Genomic DNA, 13,931 nt, shown 5'->3' with positions numbered 1-13,931 from the left:
TTGTTTGAGCTGAAGAGATTAGATCATATAGCAACCTTTACATGTCAAGGGTTGTTGTGCACTCCAGTTAATTGTTTCCTGAAACGGATTTGCATAAGTTCATGATATAAATGACATTAGTAGAGCACGGCATGACTCATAAAGTTCTTTTTACATGTCAAGGATTACATTGGAGCTATGCCCTGTTGTTGTGAAACTGAAGTATACTGAACTGAATTTGTTGTCTTCTGTAAAACAAGATTTATGATATGTCAACTCATCATGAGCTAAAACCTCAAGGTCGCTATTTGCTGCTAGGTTCTATACTCGGCCGATCGAGCCCTTGTCCAAACTCCAAATTATGTTGTTCACTGGGATGAGGTGAAGCTGACAACTAGATTGTTTGGCTTTGTTGAGTTGTGTCACCTGATCATCCATATCCATGCTGTCCACCCAACCAAATGCAGGCTATCCCTCTAAAATATGGATATACGTGTCCCATCCAGCCCTATCCAGGCAACCAAACGCACCCCATATGTGCAGGTACCACCACAACAGTTGAGACGCATAATGGCGTCGTAGTCCCAAGAGTTGGGTTGGTAGTTTGCCGACCGCCGGATGGGCTCTGGCTCCGGCTCAGGTGTCCCAGCTGTACCGCCGCCGCACTTGCAGCAGCAGCCGTGCCGGCCAAATAGATGAAGCCATGGCCGCTGATCTGCATCCTCTTGCAGCTAATTCCCACATCGATCATCCAGATAACGATCTAGCTACCTCTACCTTCAACATCATCACAACTTGCAGCAGCTATATATTGAAGCATGTATGACACAACCTCCTCTCCTATTTATGTATATACTTGGACAATGTACTCCATGCATCCATGTTGACTCTTGGAAGGGCAATTAATCCATAGGTCCATTCAAGCACACGCCAAAGAAGATCAGCCAGTCCCATGATCCCATCTTTCCTTTTTTGAGAGCAATCCTGGGTGCCACATCTTATCATAAACAGTGCATTATTTCAGAAAAGCTATGGATTCAGCATGACTTTCACCGATTTTACATGTAATCCATATTATTTTTCACACAATAGGCTGGACAGGCAGACATGATAGTACTGAGTGACTTATATTAAGTGACTTTCTATTACATGTATTTAGACGTTTTTTAAGCATAGATACATTCATATTTGGACAAATTTGAGTCATTTAATATGAGATGGAAGATGGAAGTACTATGTACTACTGTAAATCTGTAACGTGGTCTTGCATGCTCGTTGCAACCATTCTCAATGACAACGAAAGCTCTCGAAGATGCTATCGATTAGCAACACGTTTTTTTTTTTGAGTGGAAGATTAGCAACACGTTGGTTGCACAGATATTTTGTAAGGTTACTTAGGCCCAAGGAGAGAATCCAGTCCAGCCCAAACCTAAGAAAGCGAGCCGCTCACAGGCTCACTCACACTCCCAGAAGCCGAAGCCCAGAGAAGCTCAGCTCTCCATCACTCCCAACCAAACCCCACCCACCGCCGCCGGCCAAGACGATGCCAGCGGACGCCGCCGCCTCACCGCTGGCGCAGGCCGAGGCCGACCTCGCCGCCGGCCGCCTCCGGTCCGCGCAGAAGCACGCTCGTCGCGCCGCCAGGCTCGACCCGGACTCCCCCGCCGCCTCCCTCCTCCTCACCGCCACCTCCGTCCTCCTCGCCGACGACGACGACCCCCGCGCCACCCTCCTTCTCCTCCCCAACGCCTCCGACTCCTCCCCTTCCTCCATCCGCCGCCACTACAAGTCCCTCTCCAGATCCCTCCGCCCTTCCTCCTCCTGCTCCCCCGCCGTCTCCGCCGCCGCCAAGGAAGCGCTCCGCCGCGCCGCCGAGGCCTACGCGTCGCTGAAGGAGGATACGGAGGCGGCGCCGCCCCAGACGCTGCCGACGTTCTGGACGGCCTGCGCCGGCTGCCGCCTCCTCCACGAGTTCGACCGCCAGTACGTCGGCTTCCGCCTCACCTGCCCCTCCTGCCGCCGCAAGTTCCTCGCCTCCGAGGTGCCCCCGCCGCCGCCGCCCAAGGCCGAGGAGCCCGAGATGACGCTCGCCGAGTTGCAGCTGCAGCTCCAGCTCGGCAAGCGGAAAGCCAGAGATCATGATAATCACAAGGCGAAATCATCCACCGACGACGACGAGGAGGAAGAGAACGTGAAGATGGAGGTGGATGAGCTGGACAGTGATGACTCTGGGCAGATGGCGGTGGAGGACTCGGACTTCTACAACTTCGACGCCGACCGTGGCGAGCGGTGCTTCAAGAGAGGCCAGGTGTGGGCGTTGTACGGGGACGACGACGGCATGCCGCGGCACTACGCGCTGGTGGAAACCGTGTCGCCCGGTGGTGGCAGGCACTTCCGTGCTCAGATACGGTGGCTGGAGCTCCAGCCCAACGGCGAGGAGGGGAAGCCCTGTGGGGACTTCAAGGTTGGCAGAGCCGTCACGGTGCACTCGGTGAACGTCTTCTCACATCTCGTCGCCTGCGAGAGGGTGGCCAGGGAGGCGTACCGGGTTTACCCCAGGAAAGGATCAGTCTGGGCGTTCCATGCCGATGACAAAGACGGCAGCGACTCCGGGAGGTGCAGGTATGAATTCGTGGTGTTCCTCAGTGGTTACAGTGAGCTGTATGGTGCCAGCTTTGGTTACCTGGAGAAGGTGCAAGGCTTCAGGAGCATATTTACCCGCGTAGACATCGGCAGCCATGCTGTTCAGAGCCTTCAGAAGGGAGATGTCGGGGTGCTTTCGCATCAGATACCAGCGAGGAAAGTCCCCAAGGGCGACGCCTCGGAGCTGCCTCCTGGGGATTGCTGGGAGCTCGACCCTGCGTCGTTGCCTTCTGAATTGCTGCGCATCGAACTGCAGAAGTGACCGAGTCTGGGATGATAATGTTGACAGGTGTTATTAGGAGTGCTACTAGTATAGATATAGGGGAAGATGTGATGATGCTTCTGTTCTGCCAGCTCTAGATGGACAATTGCTTCATGCATATGGTCCTTCAGTTTAAGATTTAGAAATCATGGATAAAACTTGTAGGCGTTTCAGTGTTGAGTTCTACTACCCACAACTTTGTGGTGTGAAATGAATGACCTTTATGTATTGGTTGTGGACACTCTAACAGCTCTGTTCTATGGATGAAGTTTAGGACATTATTCTGAACTAGCATGCAATTTCTTGTCAAAAAGGTCTGGAAGTGTCTTCTGAACTAGCATGTTCATCAGAGGAGCATGTGTTAATTTTTAGTCAAGTAGGGCTGGAAGTGTCTTAAAAAACAAAAATGTAATTTGAAGAAGCAAAGCAAATGGTATTTGCAAGTTGTGACCAGGCAATTTTAATTATGTGCAACTGGTTTTGCAATTTCAGTTTGGATGGTCATAAGTATTAGAATGCTGTTCCAGGTACTACGACTAGAAACTATACTGAGTGGATATGTTGGTTTTCTTTGTCATTTCTTCTCGAGGAAGATGCACGGATGACTTTTAATTTGAACCTGGGTAGGTTAACTTGTGCCAGAATCTGAGCATCAATTCTAATTTTTGTGGCCATCAGGAGTGCTCTGCAAGCAGGTCCTTTAAAATACTCTAAAGCAGCATTGCAATAAGGACAAACAACAGTTAAATGTCGGTAAAGAACAATGACATTATTAAAGTACTCTTTCCAGTTTCCACTCCCTCAAAGAAACCAAGTTTTTCATTCATGTTCTTCCATTGTCACGTTAAACACAACAAATTCTGATAAACTGCAGTGAGTAACTGGTTGAAAATTCCTATAGTTCATCAAGAAATTTTCAGATTACATAGGTAGTATGCGAGAACACATAAGTATCTAATAGGATGACCGTTTCGACACTACAAAATCTTGATAACTTGAACAGCAGTTGCTTATCCGAGGAAGTTCATGATCACCAGGTGGAGCACCAGATTGCACAGGACAAAATCTGCAAAGGCCCTTTCCGGGGCAAGATCCTGCGGATGATGTTTCAACATACAATGTTATACAGAATCCAAAGAACTAAATTATCAAGAAAATAACAGCGGAAGTAGAGTTACCTTGAATTCCTTGTTATCTTTGTTGACTTGAATGCGCAGGCAAACTGCAAAAGTGTTGACAGTTACATATCATGCAGCCAAGGAAGGGTAATTACGATGGAGAAGGGTTGAGGAATTCGCACCGGCAAGCACTGCAGTTCCTATGCATGACAGCACACCAGAGAGGAAAGAGTTGAAGGGAAATGACCCAACTACTCCCATGTAAACGACCTGTCTCGCCACATACAATAGCATTTCAGTAGTATACAAATGGCTCTGCACAGAAGGCTTATTTTGCAACTAAGGGTTTATTTTTCAAGATGTACAATTTGCTTAGGTTCAGTAGTATACAAATGGCTCTGCACAGAAGGCTTATTTTGCAACTATGGGTTTACCTTTTTCAAGCCTATTTTGCAACTATGGGTTTATCTTTTTCAAGATGTAGAATTTGCTTAGGTTCAGTACTATGCAAATGGCTCTGCACAGAAATAAACCAAGGCTTACGTTGCAGCTAGGTGAACAGAAGACTAATGAGTTGAACACAAGGCTAATACTAGTCAGTCAAAAACATGTGCTCTATGAAACTTGACTAGAACCATCACACCTTTTTAGAAAACCGAAGTTAACTCCCATAGTAAGTCCAAATCAAAGAGTGAAAGGCATACAGTTTCATAGCAATCCATGACATTTACAACTACACAGATCGGTCTTCAGAGATGGCTAGGTACTAGGTACAGCATTTTGGCAAACTCATAGCCCGATCTTATCGAAAAGTGAGCGTAAGTGCGTAACAATGCATACCCTTCCTAAATACTCATGCTACCACAACCCCATCTCCACATTCGCCTTGTTAAGAAATGCCCAGCTGTTCAAGCAAGGTTTAAACTTGTCTATCCCCAAACACCAGATACCCATGACAAAGGCGCAAAGCGTAAAAAAATACCTGCACAACGGCAGTCGCCACGGCGAAAACCACATACAGGTCAATGATCTGCAGAAGCACGAGAAACAGGATCAGTAACCATCACAGTTGCCACAGGTAACTCGTAAGATCGAGAAGAGAAAAAAAAATGCCCAATTGCCTTGAGATTCGTCGGGGTGGCGGCGTAGGCCTTGCTGAGGGACTGGATCAGGAGCTTGGCGTCGCCCGCGGCCTTCGGCATCCTCGAAACCCCCGCTACGAGCAGCCTCTACAACCACAAACAGGGGAGGAAGAAAAAATAGAAAAAGGCAGAATTCGCGGTCAGGTTTGGCTCGTGGCTAGATCACACGCAGTAGAAGTGTAGAACCCTAGCAGATCGTGGCGGACAGTGGGGGTTTCCAGATCCGGACCCAGCCCACGCCCGCGACTGGCACGGCGATGGGGAGCGGGGGAGAGTCCGGAAGGATCTTAAACCCTAGGGATGGGCGGGGCGAGAGAGGGAGGGAGATCTGCAAGCTCAAGGGAAGGGGAAGGAGGAGGAGACTGACCTGCGCTTGGGAAGAGGAAGAAGACGAAGACGAGGAGGAGAGAACTCCTTCAGTTCAGTTCTGGGATTCTTTCTTTTCCTCGGGTTTATTTGTTCCTCTGTGCTTGGGCCGATCGTTGTTTTCCTTTGAGTTATGTGTGCTTGGGCCGATCCTTTTTTTTTCAGGTATGTGTGCTTGGGCCGATGGATGTTATTTGGGCTACTTTATGGGCCCAAAAGATTGGGGCAAATATTTTTCAGCCTATTATTAGTGCATCTCCAGTTCTCTGCTTAGGGTGTGTTTGGTGGCCCGGGTGAACCCAGATTCACTCTCCCATTTGAGATATGATGACCTCATGCAAGCTGGCCTGAGATTTTTTGCGGTGTTTGATAGCCCGTATGTGTTGAGAGAAGTTGGACTAATACTTTGTTTGGTAGCATGATGGGTTGAGATTGTAGCAGTCCAAAACGTTTACACAAAGGTCCCTAAACAAAAACAAAAAAAGCAATCGGGTCCAACCTTCAGCCATGGAGAGGGACGGCGACCTTCAGCCATGGGGAGGGGAGGGGGCGACGGCGGTCGGAGGCTAGGAGGGCGGCGACGCGGCGAGCTCTGCTGAGGAAGGAGAGATGTGGGGATCGAATTTGGGAACGAACCAGGAGGAGAGGAAGAGCATGAGGGGGCGACCAGGGGAGGGGGCAACAACGGCCGGAGGCTGGGAGGGCGGCGGCGGGCGGCCAGGAGGGCGGGAGGGCGGCGGCATCCCGGGGCGGCCAAGGAAGAGGGCGACGACGGCCAGGAGGGGGAACGAGTTCTCGTTCAAGAGCAAATGAGGGGCATGGGAGAAAGTCTGGGGGTGCAAATGGTGGGCCCTCGAGATCGGTTGTGGGATGGACTCAGCTTGGCGGGGTTGTGAAGCTCGATTTGAGCTTCACAACTGGGTTAGGCTGAGGGCCATTTTTCGTATGAAATGGGCTAAGCTCTACACGTCCTACCCGAGCTAACAAACACAATCTGAGTTGGAAAAGTGGGACGAAAAGAAATTTTCTGGATGGATTCAGGCCACCAAACACACCCTTACTCTACTCTCGTAAAATTTTCAAACTCAAGACTAGGGTGGGCTCCTATGTTTTTGTGGAGATCGGATTGAGCACAAATTTCCAGGTCACTTGTTTTAGAACGAAGTGATTATAATTTTGTACTATATTCAAAACACTTACTATGGATCAGTAGGTACTGTTCATTCTGAATCTGTCTTTTTCGTGTTTCATGGATGTTTTTATGGCACGACTCCATAGATTGCACCCCGAGGGCAGAGTGCATACAAAGCCATTGACTTGTTCTTAGACTAGTACTACTATGAAAACAGCAAGCTTGTTTTGTTTGATTTGCTTCTAGTCACAGTGTTATCCCATCACCCTCCAAGTGTCATCATCCACAAATCAGTGTCAACGACGGTCAATGATAATAATCTAAGATAAAAGCTCGCACTGACTTGCAACAGACAAACACAAGGTCTGGAGTGAACTGGTGAAGCACATGAGCACAAGAATGGTTCTGACCTCGTCTTGTGCCGATTCCCTTGATCAGGTCAGTGAAAGGAGCCTTTCACCTGCTCGTACAGAAAAAGGCTAGAATTTTCTTCTTCTTCTTTTTTCGAGATAAAGGCTAGATTTTTCTGCAAAGCAAGAATCTTTTTTAGCTCTGAGAAACTTCCTAAAACTTTTCTCAACTTTTTTTTGAGGGAAAAAACATTTCTCAACTTTCTGTCAAGTACTTGACGATGATGCCTCAGAAACAGAAACCAACAAATGCACTTGGCATTGCATGACCGCGTCAGATTCTTGGTACTGCGGAGTAGTAAACTAGATTTCTGTTCGTAGTTCTTATATCGGTGTTCTTTTGCAATTTGTATAAAGTAATTCTAAATTCTTGACTCAAATTTGTCCAAATATGAATGTATTTATTCTTAAAATGGGTGTAGATACATGTAATATTTCGACAACAAATTAGAATCAAAGGGAATAGATAAACAAAGCTTCAATTTAGTCTCGGGTTTATCTGCAAGCTGTGGTTGCAGATCTCAACTGGGAATTATTCCGGCCTGCAGTGGTCATGGTTGCAGATACGAAGTATGCAGCATTTGCTTCAGGATTCAGACAAGTAAACAATGCAAAGATATCTGAACAAGGTGCAATGCAAGAAGGAAACTCCGATCAAATTCCTAAAACCTTCTTTTACACTTGTCAGATGATGCACAATCATCTGACAAACCAACAAATGAACTAGTATGATCCACCATCATCTTTCCCCGACAAAAAAGAGAGAATAAAACGCCTAATTAACAATAGTCAGAATGTACTCCCAGTCAGCTAAGCTCCCCAGGAGGGATCCTGCTGCTGCCGCCGCTGCTGCTGAATTGGAACCAATGGTATATAGTTTCATATTGATATATAAGCTCTGGCCATCAAGGGAACGTGAAGGAGCCGCCAATCTGCGAGTTCTGGGACGGCGGGTTGATGGCGACCCACAGCAGGGAGATGGTGATGGCGAGGAGCCCCGACCAGACGAAGACGATGGTCGGCGTCCGGCCCCGCCGTCCCATCAGCCCCTTGGCAAACGGGTACAGGTGAGCCAGCACCCAGAAGCTGAAGAACACGCCACCCAGCAGCTTGCTCCATTGCGGGATCTCGCTGTAGATGGTCCGGCTGAAGCCCACAGCAATGGCGATCAGGTTCACCATCATGATCACGATGGGCGGGATCATCAGCGAGGTCCACTTGACGATGTAGAGGTCTGCGTAGTCGTCGTTCTCGTCGTCACCGCCCGACTTGGACGTGAGCGTGAAGGAGATCTCAATGCCGGCAATCACCTTCAGGAGGCCTTGCAGCACGGCAGCAAGGTGGGCGCTGGTGCCTCCGATGAGCCAGAACTGCTCGTTACGCCACCATTCCTCCAGGTTGATCCCTGACCACTTGATCTCCAGCACCGCGAGCATGCACAGTGTTAGAGTGATCACCAGCAGGTAGGTGAGGAAGGTCACGTCTAGCGTCCGCACGATGAACTGCCCGGAGAAGAGCGACAGTGCCGGCAGGAAGCAGTAGACGATGAGGAAGATTGACGTGAAGGGGTAGATACCGACGTTCAGGTACGCGATCCTCTGGAGGAACTTCATCCTCCGGCTCGCGAGCAGCGCGTTGTTGCGGGAGAAGAAGATCTCCACTGAGCCTGTAGCCCACCGGAGCACCTGGTGGAGACGGTCGGTGAGGTTGATGGGCGCGGTGCCGCGGAAAGCGTCACGCTTGGTGACACAGTAGACTGACTTCCATCCACGGTTGTGCATGCGGTAACCTGTGACAACATCCTCTGTGACTGAACCATAAATCCATCCGACACGCTGGCCCCACTCCGTCTTGTCTTCATACCAGCATGAGATGACACTGATAGCTTCAGCGACTGTCGAGGCATCAAGAAGGTCCCGAGGGACGGTAAGAGCACCAGGAGGACGCCCATTCTTGACACCAGGGTGATCAGCAAGCGGACGCCCTTGGAACTCAGCAATTGGGATAGAGTTGATGAGGAAGTTTGAGTTACCAAACTTCTTGGGGAATGTTGACATGTTCATTTCTTCCTCATCAAAGTCTGCCATTCGCAAAGCCCGTGTCTCTTCGGATGCAGATGAAGAGATCTTGATCTTGCGCTTCTTCGGGAAACAACAGCTGCAGCAGCCACCATGTTCTGTGGAGCGTGGAGGGTCAAATCCGTATAGAGCAATGCGGCGGAATAGACAGCCTGTGCCGACATAGACTGGTCCCATGAGGCCATCCAATGCACGCATGTTGACATCAAAGAAGACAGTGTTGTGGTTGGCATAGCGATCTGATGGATCAATGCCCTCAAACCGTTGAGGGAACTGAACATAGCCAATACGGTCACCACCCCGGTCCATCATGAAGCACATGCCTTCACGGAAAGCTTGGGAGTTGTAAACATAATGATCACAATCCAGGTTGAGGATGAAAGGCCCATTTGACATGACAGCGGATGAACGGACTAGAGCATTCATTGCACCAGCCTTCTTGTTGTGGTCATAGCCTGGGCGCTTTTCACGGGACACATAGACCAACATTGGCAAACGGATGTCAATATCAGTGAAGTCAAGGGGCCTGCCTTCTTCACCATTGCTGCCATACAATGGATCATCGCTAGGTGGTTTCAGCATTACCTGAAGAACAGAACAACAAATGATCAAATGACTGCTGGTTTCCTTGTTCAGTACTCAATAACATATTGATCATATAATATATTTGTAAATTGCTTAATTTTTTTCTCAACTCTCGGTCAATTTTCCTGTACTCTGGATAGTGGATACTAGATTGATACAAATGGTAAAAAAATGTGAGTTATACTTAAGAAAGCATAACTCACTTGATAAACAGGCATCCCAATATGTACACACTGAAAACTGAAAAGCATATGCATGTTTCTATTCGACAGGTCAAAGGAAAACTGGAATGCTTAATAATTACCGGAGCAAACTTGTCCTACTACCTATGTGCAGCCTAATTTGTTCATTTAACAGTATCCGGCACCATACTTGTGTACTGAAGATGGTTGAGCTCTCAAGTATGATGCAGCCGGTTTAAATATAGAGGGCACATTGCAACCAATACAGAAAAGCAATGAGAAGAAAAGGTTGCCTGAGGACATCTACCTGAATTATTCCAGCATGGTCACCACGAGTATGCTCTGCAGAGGGTTGGATCCAGGTACCAGGCCAATGTGTGCCATCAGCCATCCAGGTAGCTTTAGCAATTTTAACAGCTTCCACCGCATCGTCAAGAGCAGCCTCACGCTGCCTCTTCATGGCCTTGATTTCTTCTCTGGCATGGTATGCATCCGAGCGACGGCGGATAGAGTCAGGCAACCCATTGATCCTGACCTTGAACTCATCATACTCCCTCTTGATCCTCCTCCTGTCCTTGACAAAATCGGAGCGGACTTTATTCTTGTATGGGTCTTTCTTCAGACTAAAGTAGCTCTCAGGATTGCGAGGCTCAATGCCGTGTTTGCGGCAAAAAGGAACCCACATGTTAGCGAAACTAGCAGCTTCAGCCATTGCTTCAAATGTCAGGAGAGCACCTCCATCATCAGAAACATAGCAAGAAAGCTTTTCAACTGGATAGTCAGCAGCAAGGATGGAAAGAATTGTGTTTGCTGTGACCAATGGAGGTTCTTTCTCTGGATCAGCAGTGGACACAAATATATCGAGCCCTGGCAAGTCAGATCTTCCATTGGGGTTTGATGGTGTTGGGGTTTCAAACTTGTCTTTCAGAACAACAAGGTCCGTTGCTCGGTTAACTGGGCACAACTTTGGCAGCTGGTCCAAGATCCACGAAAAGCCAAACCAGAGTTCACAAACAACAGACATGCCCCACAACCACATTGCATCCTCGTTCTTGTGTTTAATTCTCCATGTAAGGAACAGACCAAGAACAACCATTCGGATAAGAACAAGAAGCCTGCAGGAAGCATCAAGGAAACCAAGTTAATGAACAGGACAAACTCAGAGGAGAATGTGGGATTTGCGCGAATGCAAGTGCCTCTTGTGCTAAAAGCAAAGGATGTCATCTAAATATTAAGAGTGCATATATAATACATAATAGAGAAAAGTTGGTGAACAAGTACTTTTGTCATATGAATATGATACCATCATGTTTGTTTTGGAGTTAGAGTGAGATCAGAAGAAGTAGGACCGATCTAACAACTCACCTAACCTGCAAGTTTATTATTGAATAGGGACTGGATCACAACAACTGGGACAAATCTACAGATCCAGGTTGAACCAAAATTTGACTTTAGAAGCATTTTTAACATTAATCAAATCAAATGTATCATGAAAAAGTACAGTTCCCATGTGATTGATGGACCAAGAAAGTCCAGTGTGCGCACATGAATCAGAACATGAAAACAGATATGCAAATGCAACTCATATTCATATACATTTATGAATTAAGTTCAAAAAGAAGAAGTAATATACCTGTATGGGCTAAGGATGCCAGCAGGGATCTTCAGCTTCCGAGTGAGCGGCCGCCATGGCTTGCTGGTGAATTCTGCTGGCTGTCCATCGGCTCCACTGAGCCCACCTCCACCACCACCACCGCCACCATTGTCCACCTCATTCTCCTTTGGCCAGATGGCATTTCCATACCCATATGTTCCCTTGGTCTCAAACAACCACCTGTTGTGATCCCAGTCACCAGTCTGGCTCCTGGTCATGGCCTTCTGTGACCGCACTATCGACAGCCGCCTCTCCATCCTCGAGGCGGCCGCACCGCCAGGCGGCGGAGGCAGCGACAGAGTCGGCCTCGCGCCACCCTCGGCGCCACCGACCAAGTCCTCCATCTCCGTGGCCTTGTACGGCTCCTTGCATCCAGGGCACAGTGCCCCGCCGTTCTTCACGGCATCGCCGAAGCACTCAGCGCAGATCTTGAAATCGCACTCGCAGGGCAGTATGTCCTCGCCGCGCTCGTCACTCATGACCTTGCCATCGCAGCCGTTGATGGCGCAGGAGGAGCCCTTGGAGCCAGCCATCTGCGGGTGGCTGGCCTCGGACTCGATGACCTTGTCCATGAGGTGGGCGCGGGTGACGCTGTTGAAGCCGCCGGTGAAGAGCGAGTTGGAGACGTACTGCTCCTCGACGCGCGCAGAGATGGCCGGGTCCATGGGCTGGTTGTCGGGGGTGGCCGGGATGTGGACGTGGTAGCTGAGGAACTCCTCCCGGTCCGGCGAGAAGCCGGCCGCCTCGCTGCCGCCGAGCTCGCTGTCGAGGTCGTCGCGGGAGTAGCTGACGTAGCGGCCGGAGTGGGTGCGCCGGGCGAAGGTCACCATCGGCCGGTCAGCGCCGCCGCCGCCGCCTGCTCCAGGGGGCTGCCCGCGGCCATCCTCGCCGGAGAAGGACATCCGCGAGAGGCGGCTGCTGTTGCTGTGTCTTAGCACGCCGCCGCCGCCGTTGGAAGCCATAGCGCGTTGTGTTATATCCGAGCTATGGATCGGCAGATTACTGGCTGATCTGCAGAGGAACAAACCAAAGAACGCGCAAATCAGAACGCGAACTGGAAATCCCTGTCCCCAAAAAATGGAAGATTTCTCCGCCGAAAGATCACTTTCCTTGCGCAAAATCAAATCCGACACCCCCACAAAACACGAGGCTGAAATCCCGGCCCCAGGGCCCAAACCCTACCAACCAAGCAATTCAAACTCCCCCCCGCAACAGGAACACACGCCGGATCGACGACCCCGCAGAGCAAAAGAACAAATCTAAACCCGCCAGCAAAGCCGCCGCCGCCTTTCCGCGCAATCCGACGCAAGAAAGCGCCTCATGGGCATAGAAAGGTTCGCAGATTCAGAAGAGGAAGACTCAAAAGTACCGGATCCTTACCATTCCAGAGGGATTCAAGGACGATTCAGTCAAACAGTGCCCAGGAAGGAAAGAAGGGGAGCTCGGTCGGACGGACGGACGGAGTAATGGCGTGCCTGGGTACTTGGTGCTGGCGTGGAGGGAAGAAATTAGGGGGAGCGAGGAATGAATAATGGGGCGGGGTGGATTGCTGGGGGTGAGGGGAGTACTAGTAGAGGGGGATTTGGTGAGGTCGGATTGGGGAAGACGAAGTCCGCAGGAAGGAAGGAAGCAGCTGCCTGCCTCCGGCGCAAGAGAGCGAAGAACTGGTAGCAGCAGAGTAGTAGAGTGCGAGAGGAAGAGACACGGCCGGACGGCATCCTTTTCACATGGGGGAGCCAAAAATATTTCAAACAAAAGGGGCGATTTTTTTTTCCTTTCGTTTTTTATTATTTTTTGGGATGGAGAAAAGCTGGAGGATTTTTCTTTCTTTTTTTGGATGGGTGGAGAAAAGCTGGACAATGAAGCGCGTTCGAACGCGTCACTAGATCAGGACTTCAGGAAAGACTTTGGTATGGAGCGTATACTATCGTTTTGAAAGTGTACTGTGTTCCGGGCCTGTGTCTTCATGCAGGAGGTTGTGTTTTGTTCCGAGTTATTTATTTTGGGAAGGAGAAAGTATTCCGTATGATTTGATATAGGTGATATGTACGTGGATATGACAATTAAGGAAACATGTATTCATTGATTCGTAAAATCATGAACTGATGATATTTTGGCTGGTATATATTTTGCACGTCGCATGATACTAATTTAATATATGCGATATGTATTTAGATATGACAAAATCTCGCATTTATTTGTTCACAGATTATGGAATTAATTACCGTATAATCATCGACACACAATGCATTTTCGGTGACATGGTGGAAGATTCACAGCGTGTGTCGAATTATTTTCAGTGACGCGGTGGAGTATTATAATTGGCATGGATTTAGTTTGTGTGTGTGTGTTTCCTTGTTTCGTATGCAGCCGTCAAAGC

General features: G+C 49.0%; 3 protein-coding genes across 3 annotated transcripts; 1 reads left to right on the top strand and 2 right to left on the bottom strand.

Moving 5' to 3' along the window:
- The first annotated feature begins 1,325 nt into the window (after window positions 1–1,325).
- On the top strand, window positions 1,326–3,197 carry LOC100835874. The gene has a single exon (XM_003557101.4). It carries the CDS (start codon window positions 1,523–1,525, stop codon window positions 2,882–2,884), a length of 1,362 nt encoding a protein of 453 aa, XP_003557149.3. The 5' UTR covers window positions 1,326–1,522; the 3' UTR covers window positions 2,885–3,197.
- A 456-nt stretch (window positions 3,198–3,653) lies between these two features.
- LOC100834948 (dolichyl-diphosphooligosaccharide--protein glycosyltransferase subunit DAD2) lies at window positions 3,654–5,651 on the bottom strand. Its single transcript, XM_024456736.1, has 6 exons — window positions 5,512–5,651; window positions 5,124–5,229; window positions 4,985–5,032; window positions 4,185–4,272; window positions 4,063–4,106; window positions 3,654–3,978 (listed from the first exon to the last, which is right to left on the bottom strand). Exons 2-6 carry the CDS (start codon window positions 5,202–5,204, stop codon window positions 3,895–3,897), a joined length of 345 nt encoding a protein of 114 aa, XP_024312504.1. The 5' UTR covers window positions 5,205–5,229; window positions 5,512–5,651; the 3' UTR covers window positions 3,654–3,894.
- A 1,981-nt stretch (window positions 5,652–7,632) lies between these two features.
- LOC100834644 (cellulose synthase-like protein D2) lies at window positions 7,633–13,268 on the bottom strand. The gene is made up of 4 exons (XM_003557097.4): window positions 12,932–13,268; window positions 11,531–12,562; window positions 10,205–11,012; window positions 7,633–9,715 (listed from the first exon to the last, which is right to left on the bottom strand). Exons 2-4 carry the CDS (start codon window positions 12,511–12,513, stop codon window positions 7,958–7,960), a joined length of 3,549 nt encoding a protein of 1,182 aa, XP_003557145.1. The 5' UTR covers window positions 12,514–12,562; window positions 12,932–13,268; the 3' UTR covers window positions 7,633–7,957.
- Between the last annotated feature and the right edge of the window lie 663 nt (window positions 13,269–13,931).

Source organism: Brachypodium distachyon, chromosome 1 (assembly GCF_000005505.3).
Source record: "Brachypodium distachyon strain Bd21 chromosome 1, Brachypodium_distachyon_v3.0, whole genome shotgun sequence".
NCBI lineage: Eukaryota > Viridiplantae > Streptophyta > Magnoliopsida > Poales > Poaceae > Brachypodium > Brachypodium distachyon.
This window is presented reverse-complemented; position numbering and strand designations above follow the sequence as displayed.